Raw genomic sequence first — 18,448 nt, 5'->3', positions numbered from 1 at the left:
TCCAAAATCAAGGGTCCGTATAGCAAGTGTCCTCTGGGGCATTTTCCGCATTTTTTTCGGGGTTCCTCCGGGGTATTTCTGGGATACTTCCGGTACACTTCTGAGGCGCTTCCGGTACGTTATCAACGGAGGTCCAAATGCCACATTTTTAGCCAAATTCTCCGCAAGAGATTATTTTCCAAAAACACCTACAAATACATAAAATAACCAAATAAGTACAATATCGAGTACTAACAATATATATAATTGAGATAAATTAGACACATAAATGCGTCTATCATTTTACTGTTGTAATTGGAGGAGTTTAATACACGACCAACGGCACCTCCACTTCTTCCTTGTTCTTCTCATCATTTTGTTCAACAGACGGATTCTTCTCTTCTATTTGCATGCCATCCTTCTCTTCTACTATTCCAACAGATGTTACAATCTTTTCGACCACATAATTGAGCTCTAAAGCATCAACGTCCTTTATTTTTCTTCCTGCATGAAAGCTCTCCCTCCAATTGTCCAAAGATTCGCTACTTTTAGGTTCTTCCCGCATCTTCATTCTAGTTTCAAAAACCCTTTTCCAAAACGTTTCTTGAGTTCCCAAAGGATCTTGAGTTCCCAAAGTATTTGGAGTTCCATATGACAACGACTCGTTCATTTCTTGAGTGTCTTCATTGTTCACGGCCTCTGAATCTTCGACTTCCATGTTTACTCTCGTTTCATTCCCATCAGTTGGTTGATCGTTCGCTGCAGAGTTCATTTTATCTTCATTTCCTTTTCCAGATGATTCTCCGTCTTGTTTCTGAGTGAACACATTTTCCAAATCATCAAATTCCTTCCCTGTATACTTTGATTTTCTAGTTGTCTTTTCTTCCTGAAATATCTTTTCCTTTTATTCCCATCCTCTATGTACCTGTTAATCTCAGCAAGTCACTCTGTATGTCCATCTTCCAACACTACTTTGTCTTTGTTCCTCTCATACAGATTTTTCAAGAAGATCGTGCTTCTGACAAACTGTTTACTTTCAGCCTTTCCCATGTAATAAATTTCATTCTTGTCGCATTCAAGAAATATGTTTTCTTCCTCTAGTTCCTTTATCTTATTCCCTTATTATTCCAGTTCTCTTGTAGGTGCCAATAGGTCAATTAAATAGTTCTCATCAGCAGAAACTGGATCATCAAAGTCTTGATGAAACTGCAAAGCATGATCAACACAAATCAAAATAGTGTAGACACTAAAACTGGATCAACATTGGTTGTTGACCCCATTCACATGGATCAACTTCCATTGTTGATCCATATAAAACTGACACTAAAACTGGGTCAGCATTGGTTGTTTACCCCATTCACTTGGATCAACTTCCATTGTTGATCCACAAAGAAACTGACAATAAAACTAGATCAACATTGGTTGTTGATCCCATTCACTTGGATCAACTCCCACTATTGATCCATAAAGAAACTGGCACTAAAACTGGATCAACATTGGTTGTTGATCCCATTCACTTGGATCAACTCCCATTGTTGATCCACAAAGAAAATGGCACTAAAACTGGATCAACATTGGTTGTTGACCCCATTCACATGGATCAACTTCCATTGTTGATCCACAAATAAACTGGTACATTTGTAATATTAAAGATAAATATAGTAAAAAATAATTACCTGATGCGGGAACCAAGTCATATCGATTTTATTTTTAATGACTTTCTTGCCAAAATCAGTTCAAGTTTCTTGCACGGAATCTCGGAGTTGAATTTTCAAATTTCTCCCTTTTGTTGATGTACTTATCGGTATCTTCGCAGAACCAACACTGCATTATTTTAAAACAAAAAGGTTAGTTTTATCCAACAGTATTTATTTCACTCTCTACAACAATAATTAAACGTTTTTTCTTACCACTAGAAGAGTTGTGCAGCCAGCGATAGTTAATTTTACCTCTTTCCTTTTTGCCAAGTTCGAAATCAAGTATTCTACAACATGATCCGGCCATGACACTTTGTCCATCAGTAAAATATGAGGCAACAATTTCTTTGGAAAGATTGTAGTTCCAGCGTTTGGGAATAAGAAAACCGTACACAACCACATAGCAAAAACCCTCACAAAATGCTCCGGATCAGACTCATCTTCTGCCGCCTTTTTCAGTTTGCTCACAACTTCCTGCTTTGTTATTGCATCTGAACAATCTGCCGGCTTTTCTGGTATGAACTTTTCATTCAAGAATTTGTTGTAGTCAAGTCCTTTCTTTGGTTTCAGTAGCTGATGCAATTTTTCACTCTCTATAAGTCTTTTCATCTTGAATATCAAAGAGAAATCTCTTGCTTCTAGACAGCACTCTTCCGATTTTCCAAATTTGAACTTTCTGGTTTCTTTATTGAATACACTCATCAGCAGCTGCATTGCAAGATTCATCTTCTTCAACCACTTACCACTCATTTGACTTATGTCTATTACGTAGAATGGGCTGATTATGTCCCAGAACGGAGAGTTCTTTAGTGCATGTGCAAGTATCAGTTTCTTCTTATTATTTGCATCTTCTACTTCAAACTTTTTGCATAGAAAATTCCACATTTCAGCCAATGGTTGGAGACCTGCTTTGAATTTCTTTTCTTTTGCTCTTGACGGTCCTGCATACATGAAGCTCAAATTATTTTCATGTTCATTTTCGATTTTTAAACAACATGTTTTATAAACCTGCACAAGTATTCAAATCGATGTTTTTACCTTTGAGCTCTTTATCTAGTTTTCCCTTTTTTTATACTTCTTCTTTTTGCTCTTTCTCTTCCTCTTCTTCCGACGCTGGATCATCTTCATCTGATTGTTCTTGCATTTCTTCATCCGATTCTGATTCTGTTTCTTCTTAGTCTGATTCTTCCTCAACTACCTTCTTGTTTTTCACCTTTCCTTGTGGTTCTTCTTTGAATTTGTTTTCTTTCGTCCTTGACCCGCCTGCATACATGAAACTCAGTCATTTTCATTTTGTTTTCAATTTTTTTAAACAACATAGTTAGATATACCATCACAAAAATTACAATGTATGTTTTTACCTTTGAGGGCTTTCTTCGGTTTGCCCTTTTCTGCTTCTTTTTCCTCTTCTTCCGACTCTGTATCATCTTTATCTGATTCTCCTTGCGCTTCTTCTTCGGATTTTGATTCAGATTCTTCTGGTTCTTCCTCAACTATTTTCTTGAGTTTCAACTTTAACTTTTGTTGTGGTACTTCATTTGTACTCATGTTCTTCCTCTTTCTTGTTGCCTCTTTCTTGTTCTTTGCATTTCCTTTGATGACTTTCTTCGTTTTTCCCTTTTCTGCTTATTTTTCCTCTTCTTCCGACTCTTTATCATCATCTTCATCTGATTCTTCTTGCCCTTCTTCGGATTCTGATTCTGATTTTTCTGGTTTTTCCTCAACTATCTTCTTGTGTTTCACCGTTCTTTGTGGTTCTTCATTTTTACTCTTGTTCTTCCTCTTTCTTGTTGCCTCTTTTTCGATTATCTTTTTGTTCTTCGCATTTTGTTTTGGTTCTTTAGCTTGCTTAATCTCTTGCGAGACATTTTTATTTTGATTCTTCTTACTTATCCTTGGTGATCTCCTATTCATTGTGTCTTCTCAACCTGAGTTCAACAATTATTATAGTTAGCATTCATATTTTCATATTAGAAAACAACATAACTAGCAAACATTTCATTTCTAAGGATCAACTACTGTTGTTAATCCACTGAAATGGATCAACTTCTACTGTTGATCCTTTTTTATTTGGATCAACTACTGCTGTTGATACAAAAATATCTAAAAATCTTTCAGAAACATATTAACAGTAGAACAAATTTGCATACAATTGATCAACTTCTATTGTTTATCCTATTTTTATTTGGATCAACTGCTGTTGTTTATCCCCTAAATTGGATCAACTTCTACTGTTGATCCATTTTCTTTGGATCAACTACTGTTGTTGATAAAAAAATCCTTTAGAAACACATATTCACCCATTAACAATATAATAAATATGCATACAATGGATCAACTTCTATTGTTTATTCAATTTTTATTTGAATCAGCATCTATTGTTTATCCCCTAAATTGGATCAACTACTGTTGTTGATACAAAAATCCTTTGGAAACACATATTCACCCATTAAAAGTATAACAAATATGCATATAATGGATCAACTTCTATGGTTTATCCAATTTTTATATGGATCAACTGCTATTATTTATCCCCTAAATTGGATCTTTGGATCAACAGCTGTTGATCCAATTTTTATTTGGATCAACTACTGTTGTTGATCCCCTAAATTGAAAATATATATATATACCAACCAAACATCCAGAATCACATTTTTCAACCATTTACCAGTTGAACAAATTTGCAAACAAGATCACTAGCATATTCAACCTAGAAAAATACCAAATTTCAACTTCTTACATTTTTCAGTATTTGAGCAAAACATTTAAAATTAACATAACTAGCATACTCAACCTAGAAAAATCCAAAGATTTGAAGCAACGATTTGAAGCAAAACAAAGATTTGAAACAAATTATTCAAAATCACCAAATCATGCTTATTTTAATCACACAGAGAATATGAGATTTCACAAAATCTAACAAAAATCTCAAGAACTCTAACCAAAAATCAAAACTAACAAAACAAGACCAAAATAAAAATCGTTTTTTACCTGTTCGCTGCTTTCTGTGAAACGAAATGAGACGAAATGAAACTTGATTAGGTTTATGTTCGCTGCTTTCTGTTGTTGATGAAAGATATACGGTTTCCTTCAACTGTTTCTGTTCTTCATCATAGACTAGTGGATTTTGAGTAAATAGTTGATTTTGAGTGATGGCTAGTGTATTTAGTGGTTGATTATGAGTAACGGCTAGTGGATTTACTCCTCGATTTCAGATTTTTTTTCTTCTGGTTTTCAGTTTTCAGATCTGAAAATGGGAGTGATGGGAATGAGGAAGAGAGAGTAGGTGAGATAAACCGTGTATAACTGAAATGCTTTAATGTGTCGGATTTAGTATAACGTGAATATATAGTGGGGCATTTCAGTAATCTAATAATTCTGGATTTTAATTCTTAAAATTAGTAGGGATATATTTATTTTGGGAAAGGATATATTTGTTGGGTTTGAAAAGCAAGGACATATAAATAATGTGCCCTTAATTCTCCCTTTTTTGTCAACAAAATTGGCAAAGGTACGAAAATTAGTGGGATCCTAATGAAATTTCCACGGAGATACATCATGTCCAAAAGGTGTATTAACATACCAACAAATTTGGATGCAATCATAAATCCAAAGCTAAATGAATTCATCAAGGAGTTAATGAAGATACAAGATAACCCCTAAAAATTTCACAGCCGCACTCCCCACAAAGATTTGGCAATTAAGCACAAGTTCAAAATGAACTCTCCCCCATAAAATGTCATCCCCGAAGGAACAACAAAGGCGACCTTACTTTCACAAGAAAAGAAGGATTTCTTTTGGACAAACAAATCACATGAAAACATGAATTTGTATCCACAAAATTCAATTGAAATAACCACAAGAGAACCCATGGTTAGTTCAATCGAAAAATACAACCAAATTAATCACAAGAGTACATATGATTAATTCAATTAGAACACACAACCAAATTAACCACAAAAAACGATCAATTTAATTGGTCATGCTCGACATAAGAGAAATTATGGAGAAACAACTAAAATAACCAAAAGAGAATGATTAATTTAGTTGATCATGTTCAACATAGGGAACCTCACGGAGCAACAACTAAGTTAATCATAAGAAAATAATAAACTCAATCGATTGTGCTCAACATAAGAAACTTTATGGAACAACACAATATATGCACAAAGATTGTGGATCGGAGATCGACCAAATACTGCGGAGTACACAAGGATTCATTCTATTTTGCATCATTAGTTGTACAATGGATTAATCCTTGTAAACAAAAGTTTTATCCTTTCTTCCATCAAAATATGACATAAAAGCCTTTAACTTTTGTAATGCCAAAAGTTCATTTTATCTTCCATCAATACATTCATATCGATATAATAGAGATAACTTTTTGAACAAGTATGGGACAGTCACAGGTTCACGGACATAAACAACATATCCCATAACAATTTCCAATATATGAAATCATAAAGATTAAAATTGCAAAAATCATCTTCCAAAAAATACTTTAGAATTTAAATAAATAAATCTACAAACAATGAAGATGAAAATCGTTGGACATAACTATGTGTACTCACAATAATAGGTTTGGGGGTATTTGATAGACACATTTTTGTGTCTGATATAATCTCAATTGTATATATTGTTAGTGCTCGATTTTGTATTTATTTTGGCTTTTTATGTCTTTGTAGGTGTTTTTGGAAAAATAAGATTTTGCGGCGAAATTGGCTCGAAAAGTGTTTTTTGCGTTCATGGGAGGACATTTGCTATTCGGACCCTCATTTTGGATAAGGGGTAACCTAATTACTAAGGGGCATCCCATTTCCAGGCAGCTGCTAATCGCACCCCTAATTTGGCTAGGGGGCGACCATCTTCTACATTTGAAATTCAAAATGGCGGGAAAGTAGGTGCAGTCTGGCAGATTTAGGGTTCTTGATTTGGAGGAGTTTGAGGTCGATTAAACCTCTAATTTTCATAGGATAGACTCCTTATGGGTCTAGGAATCTGATATGGGTGTTGAAATCGATTAGACTGGGCTCAATCGACGGATTTTTATCACAATAGAAAATATGGAAAGTCACGTGTGTGACCTGTTTTAGGGAATTTTAGAGAGATTAAAGTGTTGTAAACCTTCCGAAAGATTTGTATCTATCTAAGGAAGAGTTTAGAATAAAAAGGAAAGCTCAGAAACGCGTAGAAATTCTAAAACAAGAAATTGCCGCAACTTTGCCGTGAAGAGAAGGAAAGAGATTTTTTAAGATTTGGGAGAGATTTAATCGGTATTTTTGATATAAATAGATTGCTTGGGTCATATAGAAGGGGTGTCGAGAGTTTGGGGACCGGAGGAGAGCCAGAGAAGAAGAAATCAGACTTCTATCAAACTATGTTTCTGCTGCTGTTGCTGCTGAAGAGGAAGAACACGAAGAACATTGACGCACAAGCAACTGTCGCAGAAAACTGTCGTTGTTCAACAACAGAAGATAAGTAACGTTTATATACAACAGTAATCATTGTTCCTCTTTGTACCAGAGATCTGTAAAACTTTTACGCTGTTGCAAAGCAGCTGCTTTACACCTTTCACTCTTTTAATCAACTTTTGAGCAACAAACATGTATTTTGAGCAATATATGAGGAGTTAAACCCCAACACTGGGATGACGGAGGAAGCCATATTTCATGCGTGTGGTAATTATATTTAATTCTTTCATGACTTTTTGCATGGATTATTAATTGTTTTATGGTTTTTATTGAACGTTGTGATTTCAATTGATGGGTTATACTTAGGTTAAGTCTTTTGATATCCCATGCTTTATATTTACAGTCGTTGCTTTTCAAAAATCTACCTTGGCAAAGAAACAGAGTCAATATTCTATTTGAGCTATAATGGTCTAGAATAACTATATGAATCGCATGAATGGATTTATTGGTGGAATCCTGAGTCCCAATCTCTTGTAACATTAAGTGAAACCAAAATTAAGTCTGAAATCAAATCTTTACAAGTCTTTGAACGAACTTCTACTTATCACTTTCAAAACTACATCAAGGCCATGTTTCATTTTGTCCGTGAAATGGCCTGAAAAAATTTATTTTCGTTTTAAACAGGCTAGTTACTTAATGGTCTCATGGCTAGTCTGTAGTCTAGCCTAGCCCATATACAGTTTCTGCATTTTTATTTAATATTATTGATCGAGTAAAAAAAAGAGTATAAGATTTTACGTGACTGCTGAAACAAGAAAAGAAATCGGGATTGGTACACTCCCATTGAAACAGCCTTGAAATTTTACGTTGTCGAAAGAAGACTTTTCCACTAAATTGAATTAAAAAAGACAATGGTAAACAAGAGCTGGTGAGATTTTTAAAGCGTCGAAACATATTTTTGTTATTTTAAATTTAATAATGGAAAGGGCTGAAGTCGATGTTCGGTTGCTGATTTTATAGAGACGTGCCAGCAGGTTAGTTAGTTGGCTAAAGTTTTATTCTTTTTCTGAAATCAGAATAAGGTTAGTTAGGTAGCTAATCCAGACATTCTCTACACGTTGGCTTGTTGTGCTTTTTATGTTACATTTCAGCAAGTATGACTATAAGAAGATCGGAATTTTGAACATTGAAACCATCTCTTTAATAATGGAGAACAGCAGTAGCCGAAGTCGTTCCTGTCGATATCCGGCTAGCGTAATAAAACGTTCTCCATCTCCTAATTTGTTCTTAAATAGGAACGATGACCGAGTTTCAGTACCACCTAATTTACCTCCATTAACACCCAATAATACCACCAACAAGATCAATTATAAAAACCGAAATTCTGTTGCAGCTGATAAAGCAATTGAGATGGCAAAGATACGGAGAGCAAAATCTGTTTCCAAGAACTGTCCATCTGCTTGGGCCTTATCTCCGGGAAGATCCTCGCCATCCTCATCTACAGCTTTGGCGGTATTGCTCAAGTCTCCAAATAATATTTCTGAACCTGCTAATCGTTATCGTAAGAAGATGGTCACAAAATCATCATCATGTGGTAGTGATACTGATGGCGGAGGACGTCGCGGGAGTACCGGAGGAGTTTTTAGGTACTTTCGTTCGAAAAGTAAGGTGTCGTGTGCCAAAGAAGAAGGCTCTCATAGGCTAAGGATTTTTCATACGAGACTGGTACAGTGGAGATTGGTTAATGCTTGTGCTGAGATGTTGATGGACAGACGAAATTCTATTGCAGTGGTAAGATTAAGAACACTACACCGTATCCTCCTCTATTTCCCAATTAACATCTATCAAAACTCAGTTGGCATAAGACTACGCACGCAATTAACTACAACTCATAATTTGTGTATCCTTTGGTTTTCACCAGATGAAGTTGTTCAATGTTTGGTCGAGGATATATCAAATGAGGAAACTGATGGTAGAGAAGAGAATTCAAGTAGAAAAGCTAAGGAAGGAAGTCAAGCTGCTTCAAATTATTAATCCTCAACTCAATCTGCTCAATAAATGGTCAAAAATAGAAAAGAAAAATTCAGAAGCCTTAACAACATTAGCAGGAAATTTGTCATCGTTATCCATCAGAGTACCTTTAATAAATGGTGCTAAGGTGAGTAAGTCGCATCATTTTGTACGACGAACGTCTACTTAGATGCATGTAACATATTTATTCGCTTAGCTCTTATATTAACCATATCTTTTTTCGAGTCTAATGAAGGTCGACATGGTATCCTTTTACAAAACCATGCGTACAACAGTGAATCTTATGAACAACATCGAAGAAACGGTCGAGAGAAGTTTTCTTGAGGTTAAGGAAACGTCTCTTCTACTTGATCAACTTATAGATGCAATAAGACAAGAAACAAAAAGCTTAGAGGAACTGAGAAACACACTGGCAATTGTGTCTTCCTTAGAGGTATGTACATGCTACAACAAATTGAAACCTTTTAATAGTTTCATGATCGTTACTTCCTTTCTCTTTTGTGCCTTACTGTGTTTCCTCAAAAGAACAAAAAATAACATATCCTTACTTTTTTGATTTTTTATTGTTCGTTTTTTGATTATGGATGTTGATAGCATGAAGAATAATGTCGTAAAAGACATGATTGCAAGCATCTTTTATCCTTAAAATGTCTCTTTAATTAGAAATCTAAGAGAATGCTAATCATGCATGCAAGTAAAGTAATCACAAACACATGGTATGCCAAATAACTTCCATTTGTATGAACAGGCCCAAGAGGAAAGTCTTAGAGTGCATCTCATCCAAGCAGCAAACAAGAGAATTCTAGTAAGCTAACTCGTACGACAAGACATAACACACTTTTGGATAAAAAGGCCTGGTAAGTACCATTAACGTATATGGCAAGGGTAAATTAAGGGGAGACCCAAAAAAAAAAAATATTCTAATTCTCAGGCCCATAATTAATTTTAGGCACCGTGACACCCATAATTATATGAAATTATTAAAAATGTATGCATGACGGATTATGCATCCGCATGACGGGTTATGCATCAGGGGTATAATTGGCAATGCAACTTGGATATAACATATCTAAAAATCCGCGCCTTGGAATTTTATAAATTTTATATCGTTGGAAATCTTTTTAAGAGAGCTACGCAACGAGTACAAACAACAATATTAAATTTTTGTTTTTCACGAAAAAATCGGAGGTGATCATCATTTTAGGCAAAATTTCGAAAACTGACTACATAACCGTTATGCAGCCACCAAAAAAGATGCATAACACATTCTGCAGACGCATAACGAATTATGCAACCATTTTCTCGACTGCATAACAAATTATGCATCTGCATAACAAAGTTATGCATCTATAACAAGTTATGTAGCCATTGTTTTGGTTGATTTTAGTGCGTACATAAAAAATTGATGCATAATGCATTATGCAAACATATTTTCGGATGCATAACAGGTTATGCATCTATTTTCTCGATGCATAAAAGATTGTGCAACAAATTTCTCGATGCATAATGCACTATGCAGCCATATTTTCGGATGCATAACAGGTTATGCATCAATTTTCACGACTGCATAACATGTTATGCAGATATTATTGTAGGTGCATGACAAGTTGTGCAGTCTTTGTTTTTGTTGGTTTCAATAGTGACGAAAAAGTTGATGCATAACGTGCTATGCAACCGTTTTCTTGACTGCATAACAAGTTATGCAACAAATTTTGTAGATGCATAACAGGTTATGCATCCATTTTCGTAGCTGCATAACAACTTAAAACAACACCCAACAGACTAAAAACCAAATCTGATCTTGACATGTTATGCAGTCATAACAACGTGTCATGCATAACTAGCCACCAACTTCACAGTTCCCCATCTATATCTCGACAAAAATCAGACTCATCAATCTCGGACAACAAGCACACCCTCATATCCATTGTTGTAGACGTAGAATAAAACATCATAGATTCAAGTCAAATCCTGGCAGCAAACCAAGCTGCCGTTGATAATGCTTCTTCGGTCAAAACCTGATGTGCTAAACCCTGTAATGTCGCACCATAAACCGCCTCCAACAATCCTTGTTCGATACAAACACTAAACACCACCAATCTGCAGCCATTCATCTCATAAAACTGACGGCATCTACACTCTTTCTTAGCTATTTTCAAGGACCCAAACTCTATCCGATGCTGAAACAAATTGGTACCCAAGTTAGCTCACCCTACTGGCTTCTAATTAACGCCACATCCGCTGCAAACAACCCTTGTACTCATCCCACAAACGCACAACAAACTAGCAAGGAAACGGTGCGGTCAAGCAGCTGCAGATGGTTATGTTCTTGTTGTTTAGCCTTGACCAAATCTTCCACAGCACTAACCAAATTTGCGAATCACTCTGCACCCTTTTCTTCCTTCTTTTCTCGCTGCCAGAACTGTACCAAACCCTCACCACAGACAACATGTATCCTTCGATATCTTGCTGGTTTCAAACCCACAACAACATCACACAGCACCCACACAAACATCTGCAGCAGCATTTGTTTCTTCTCCTCTTATTACACGACCCAAATAATCAACAATGCCCATAGCAGCAACCATTGTAACAACTGCGAACTAGGTGGTAATAAGATGGTGGTTCAGCTTTTCTGTCGAACAGTTGATATACGCTACCTGATGGTGTTGTTGTATGTTGAGAAACCATCTCCTTCAGCTCTCCAATTCCTGCAATTTCACATTCAAAACAGCCCAATAACTCCACTTCTTCCAGGAATTATAAACTAGACTCATTCATCATCATTTACTGTCACAATCAACCACAGCAACAACATCTCTTGGACAGAGAAAAGAGGGGATGTAAGAAATTCTTCTTTCCTGGCTCTCTTGAGTTAAAATACAACCCAAACTTCTACATCATCTCGAGCTCCCGATTCTTCGAACACAACCACCAAAACCCATTTAATCAATCAGTCCCAGATCCCCTTTTCTTTGTTGATTTCAGTTTTGCAACTTCACCAAATTCCTTATCTGATCTTCTAAAACTTCATTCATAATCAATTATATCAATAGATCAGACCCTAACTTCTTCCTCTCAAACATTACCTCAATTGTAGATGATTCGAATCACAAACGAACCCTTGAATACACCCAATCCAGTTGACAAACGGACCCAACTTGGTTGCTGCAATTTCTAATCTCAATCAAGATTTTGGACTCCGTCGATAGATAGGAAAGAAAGCTGTAGGGAGATACGAATCTGAGAAGAAGAAGAAAAAAAAAAGACCGAAACATAATTTCAGAAATTATGGGTTTGAGAATAATTTTCTTCCAGAAAATGGGTGCGCGCCTGTGTTTTTCTGAGCGTGGGTTTCATAGTAGAAAAGTCTGGGAGAATGGGTCTCCATGTAGTTTTCACATATGGTAATGAGACAGCCAAGCTTTATAATGTAACTAGGATTTTGGCACGGGTGCTATATAAATTATGTATAATTATGTTAAAAAATAGTTTCTGGGGTCATTTGATATACATATATATGATCATTTTGTAAATAAAAATCGGTTATCAAATGATAACGTGTAATCTGAATAACTTTATGAGTTTATCTCTAAGTGTATCTATCAAGATGAAGCCAAAATGTTATTTCCACTAAAGTCTAAACAAACAGAAAGAAAAAATTGGTATTTGAGAAATTCCCACCTTATCCTAGACCAAAAGGCTGTGAATCAATTAAAACCCCGACGACTTACAATGGCCAATTTTTTCATAATCTCGCTAATAGCAAACGACAAACACCCCTAATTTTAACCATGAGACTATCAATTAAATGTACACCAAATGATAGCAAACCTATAAATTCATACATAGCAGTGTTAAAAGAAAGGATTTTCTCAATATTATTACCTCGGAGCAGTTTGATTACTCAGAGATGTATGTTTTGGTGGATACGGATAAGAGAACACGAAAATAAAATTGAGCGAAAGTATATTATTGGGTTCAAGTTTTTTTCTCCGCAATCTAGCTGCTCTTCCCAATTTTATTTCTAATTTTAGTTTGCTCCTGAGTGAGGAGTTCAAGTTCTCAAAATCCACTCATCCTACTTTATGTGAGCGAGAGAATCAATTTTTTTTTATGGGAAGATCGGTTTGTAATTTTTAGTTGATCAAATTCCTCTGTTTTGATTTTAAATTTTGAGATGGGAAGAAGAGAATATGTGATGATGTTTTATCAATTTTAAAGCATGTATTCATGGAGTAGACCGTAGTTGTGAATTTATCATTTGGGAGGAAAAATATGGACCAGTCTTTATCTTTCATAACTTAGCTAAGCTTCGTTTTATAATATAGTACAAAAAAATAGTCTGAAAAGTATATCTAGCTAGGGTACAACCCTTACCGTAATGACACATTTTAATAATAAGTAATTTTGTGTATTGGTTTTGACTTGTGCCGTTTTTCTTTAGTAATTATATGACGTGATATTTTGTTGTTTTGATTTTTGATTTTTCATGTACTTTAACCGAGTTTATTTTACCATTAAGACGATCAACCACATCTTCTAATTTATAATGTTACCCACTTTGCGGAGACTTAAAATTAACATAGTTTATTACATCTTTCACAATATTGTATTACCCTTGTTTTAAATATACTGAACTAATATCATACACGACTATTCACAAACACCCACCACCATAAAACCACCCATTGCCACTATTTTTCCACCACTACTAATATCATCGCCTCCACCACTCACTAACACCCACCACAGCTTCTACCAGCCACTATTTCTTGCACTACCACCACTAATTTCAATTGATATAATTTTTATTAAAATTATTTATTGATAAAAATATATATTCATTAGATTAATTAACATCATTTAAAATGAAAATTTAATGAATCATTCAATATGAGCAATTAATGAGACACTATTTAATAAAACACTAATTATGTTTTTAAGTTGAACATATCACGGACTTAAAAACATACCACGGCCACTTATTTGTCTTCTTGCTGGACAAACCTAGACCTCTTTTTATCTTTCCTAACTTGTCCAAACTGTTTTATGTATTCTTGATTAAACAACAAATGCTTGACAATCAGTCACTGACATGTGAAGTCAAGTTTTCGGCGAAGAAGATAATGGAACAGGATACAATCTCCTCTTGCTCCTTCACCAACGTCTTCACAGCCAGTTCCTTCTGATCAGTCTTTAAGATGGAAGCAAGTAGTGAAAGACCAAACTGTATAAAAATATGGAGGGGTCTAATTAAACAAAGCAAAAGTAGGCGTCCAAATTTTAGTTTTGTAATATCAAAATATTTTTTTAAGAGTTATCAGATAACCAACACAAGTGTAAAAGAAGTCGTTGTCAGAGGTGTGTAAAGATAGAAAATATCAACTGGCTCCTATCATGTTAATTGTCACTGTAGATTCTACACACATGTCTGACTTGTTCCCAATGAATTTGTTGTAGAATGAGAATACTAATTTGAAACGAAAGAGTTTGGAAAAAAGTATCAAATTTAATGCTACTATGGGTGAATGAAGAACACTTTCTCACCCAAAGTCTACCTCTTAGTGAGATTAAGATAGTAATTATTTGTTGGCTGGGGAAATAAATTAACCCAAAAGGGTTATCATTTGCCTCTCGGTAAAGATTAATAAAAAAAACAGAAAATGATTTCCGGACATAAAAAAAATGGCATAAAAAACCTTGAAAAAATTATTCTCTAATGGGGGCACATAGCAATTCTCTAATGAAGGAAATTGGTTGTGAAAGAATTTCTTACGAGTTCCTTTAATCGGTTCTTTTTATGTTCCTTAAGAAATGTTGATAAATAAAATTAAACTAGAAAAGTAGAAAATTGTTTTGAATGATTAGCCGCTCAAGTTTTAATATTTTTTCTTTGTCTCCCTCCTAAACACGCATTCACACTCTCTTTCTCGTGGAAAAACACTCTTTTATCTAATTTCTCTTCCGGTTTGAAACCCTTGTTTTAAGAAAGAGAGTATTTTTTTCTATCAACGTTTTTGAAGAGGAAGATACATGGAATGGGATATGATCCCTTCTAGTTGGTTCGCCGACTTCTTGACCACCAATTCTTTCAGATCAGTCTGTAAAGGACTGGAAAATTGGGAATGTTTCCGGTTTTCACTAGTTGATATGGGGATCTGTCTCATACCGATAAAAATTAAGGAATTTATCCTGAAAAAAGAAATAATATGCTAAGTAGTCAATTTGGTACATATGTTATGTCACACATGCAATTAACAGACCTTTATGCCCCTCTCATCTAAACTAATTTCTTCATCTTCTTTGACAATTGATGTTCTTCGATAAAGACAAGAAACCGGATGATTACTGAATTTTTTTTACAAAAATCAAGTTTTACTCCCGAACCAATATGTTAAAATTATTAAATATGAACAAAATTGAATGGGGAAATATAATATTCTCTCTCTCCCAATTATATAGGCAGAGAAACAGTATTCTCTTAAAATAATAAAATGTTTAGTTTTCATATATAAAATTTCTCTTACTTTCCTAATTTACCCTCTCCTTATCCCAATACAAATATTATATATTAATAGATCTATAAGTCTCCATCTCACATTTAACTACATTGTATGATAACCATGCACCATAAAAGGGTATTTGAGAAAAAAATAGCCTTGAAAATAGAACTCCACCTATCTAAAGGGACTAAAAAATTTACAAACTCCGTCTTTATAATAGAGACGGAGGGATTACAATGGTATACTATTTGGTTGTTTCATTAAAATTTTCCATCATCTATGGTGTTTCCAGTTTATAAATTAAATAATTTTCTTTGCAACCAAGAAAATATAAATTTAATATTCAGATTTAGACAAATTAACCTTCACGAAGTATAAATTGTCAGTGTATTCGTATCTTCTTCCTCAAATTTGATAAACCCAAAATCCAATTCCTCTGTTACAAGTACATATAATTAAATATTATTCAAAAATCGTAATCTCTGCTGTTACATCTATGAATTTCATGTTTTAAATAAAATACCTAATTTTGATAAACCCTAAAATCCCATGTTATAATTAAACAAAAATTAAACAACACAATCCCTGAAATATACCTAAAATGAAACGTGAAAGTGAGTTCAATGTACTAAATCGTATTGATGATTTATAATCTCGTATTTGGGATTCTTTGTCAACTGTAATGGAGAATAAACCCAAGTTTATCTTCAATTATCTTTATATTCCTTAATCAAACAATTTGTAGTGGTAGCAAAATATCTTCAAAAATCCATGAATCAAACAGATTTTAATCGACCTCCTTTTTTTCTCTAGATGTTCTTTTCGTGAAACAATCTCTCTGTATTTCACTTTCTGAATTTTCCACTTCACAAATAAGTTTCTCACTCTCTCTCGATTTCAGGTGAGTGAAGAAGAAACATACCTTTTTGATCTCACGGGAATGATGTACCAAGTGTTGACAGGTGTATTCACAGTTAAGGTTAAGGGTGAGCATACATGTAAACTTGATTTGGATTTTGACTGGTGAACATGGGAGATTGAATACTTAACTGATCTTTTTGACAGATGGGACATATTTCTTAATAATTACCGTTAAGGGATAGATCCCCAAATCAATTAGTGAAAATAGAACATGTTCCCTACTTTCCCTTGAAGGAAATAAGTTCGAGGAGAACACCAACCTGTATAAAGATATTGAGGGGTATAATTAAACATGGAATATCAGAGTGTTACAAAAGATTTTTTTAGAAATTTTCAGATAGCCAACACAAGTGTAAAACAAATGAAATAAGTCGTTATCGATTTCTAGAGGTGTCTAAAGTTAGAAAATACCAAGCGGCTCCTATCATGTTAATCGTCATTGTCCCTTCTATAAATTGGTATTTGTCTCCAATAGGTAGGTTTTCTACAGAATGAGAATACTTATTCAAAATGAAAGCGTGTGGAGAAAAAATATCAAATTTGATGCTATAGGCGGAGAAGAGACATTGTTTTACCCAAAGTCTACCTCTTAGTTTATGAACACCACAAAATAATCTTCTTTTATAGGGAGTGAAGATATTAATTTTCGGAAATGACTAGTTTTAGGAAATCCTTTAAAAATTGGAAACCATAGTTTCTGGGGAAACAAATCCGAATTCACAACAAGGTTTTTCTTGGACCGGATCCATATTATGAATCAATTCTATATTTATGTCCAAATGTTTGTCAACTCTATAATTACCAGATTTGATAATACTTTTTTGAAATTCATTCAAGAATTTTCCAATAGAGTATACAATAACAAATTTGAAAATAACAAGATATTTATAAAAAAAAATATCTTTAGAATTACAAATCCAGTAATACTTTAAAAGATCACTTGCTTCATCAAAACAGTTGTGGGGTGTATGAAGCAACCCATTGTTAATAGAATTATTAACTGAAAAATCATCCTTCGTATAATTACAAGGATTCCAAATCGCATCGTGATCAGCGATACAATGACAGTCTTAGATAAAAATGTACATATATGTATTTGGTAACAAATCCAACATATATTTAAGATCTCAGATTTTCAAGAACAAAATAGTCATGGTTCATATTTAGAAAAATCTCATGTGGATTCTTATGCATTTTCAAGGTAAAACATGTCACATAGAACATTGTATCATTGTTACTAAACTTGTTAGTACTCAATACCATGAGATACAATTCTATGATGTCCAAGGGATTATGTAAGTGAACCGAGACATACAGAGACATAATCTCAATTCCTAACAAATTTATGAACAAGAGTATTGTATATTTCATTCGTGTCTTCCATCACGAGTCTTTGAAGTAGTCAAATCCTGCTACTACGTTAACCAAATCACCCATTAGATTCAATTCTTATAGGTTGGATCGAACCATACACAGATTGTTAGATATTTTTCGTGTTTGCCTGCTCTGATACCAATTGAAAAGACGAGGGTACCCAAATACACCACAATATTTTTGTTTCAACCTATAAGCCATCTACCGAATGTGATCACCAGTAGACAGAGTCGAGACAATAAGATAATTCGGTTCACACTTCGTGTGATCGTCTATGGATACGAGATCGAGAAAATACGACAACAAGATAACTTGTGTGATTCTATGGATATAAGGTCGTGACAATACGACAACAAATTGTGTTACTTGATAATAGGTTCAGTAATAACCAAATTCTATAGGATCACTAACAATTATTACGGAGTTAACGTACTTGTGTATTTTACTTAATTATAATAACAATTATAATGCGGAAATCAAAGTAAAAGATACAATAAGATTTTGTTAATGAGTAAACCGCAAATGCAGA

The 18,448-nt window shown here is 34.3% G+C and overlaps 1 protein-coding gene across 2 annotated transcripts; it reads left to right on the top strand.

Moving 5' to 3' along the window:
• Positions 1-8,278: 8,278 nt before the first annotated feature.
• LOC113330776 (QWRF motif-containing protein 7-like) lies at positions 8,279-16,658 on the top strand. Of its 2 annotated transcripts, XM_026577589.1 has the most exons (5): positions 8,279-8,878; positions 9,009-9,245; positions 9,354-9,551; positions 9,867-9,975; positions 16,526-16,658. In XM_026577589.1, the coding sequence occupies exons 1-4, from the start codon at positions 8,294-8,296 to the stop codon at positions 9,930-9,932; spliced, it is 1,086 nt and encodes a 361-aa protein (XP_026433374.1). In that variant the 5' UTR covers positions 8,279-8,293; the 3' UTR covers positions 9,933-9,975; positions 16,526-16,658. The 2 variants fall into 2 exon arrangements, with proteins under 2 accessions (XP_026433374.1, XP_026433373.1); XM_026577588.1 differs by lacking the exon at positions 16,526-16,658 and having other exon boundaries at positions 9,867-10,073.
• The last annotated feature ends 1,790 nt before the right edge of the window (positions 16,659-18,448 follow it).

The sequence above is a fragment of the Papaver somniferum genome, unplaced genomic scaffold, assembly GCF_003573695.1.
Source record: "Papaver somniferum cultivar HN1 unplaced genomic scaffold, ASM357369v1 unplaced-scaffold_119, whole genome shotgun sequence".
Lineage (NCBI taxonomy): Eukaryota > Viridiplantae > Streptophyta > Magnoliopsida > Ranunculales > Papaveraceae > Papaver > Papaver somniferum.
Note: the sequence above shows the minus strand (reverse complement) of the source record. Positions and strands in the feature narration are given on the sequence as shown.

Coding starts and splice junctions, on each gene's coding strand:
- LOC113330776 (XM_026577589.1), top strand. CDS start 8,294: ATGGAGAACAGCAGTAGCCGAAGTCGTTCCTGTCGATATCCGGCTAGC. Junction 8,879..9,008: donor GACGAAATTCTATTGCAGTG/GTAAGATTAAGA, acceptor GGTTTTCACCAG/ATGAAGTTGTTCAATGTTTG. Junction 9,246..9,353: donor CTTTAATAAATGGTGCTAAG/GTGAGTAAGTCG, acceptor AGTCTAATGAAG/GTCGACATGGTATCCTTTTA.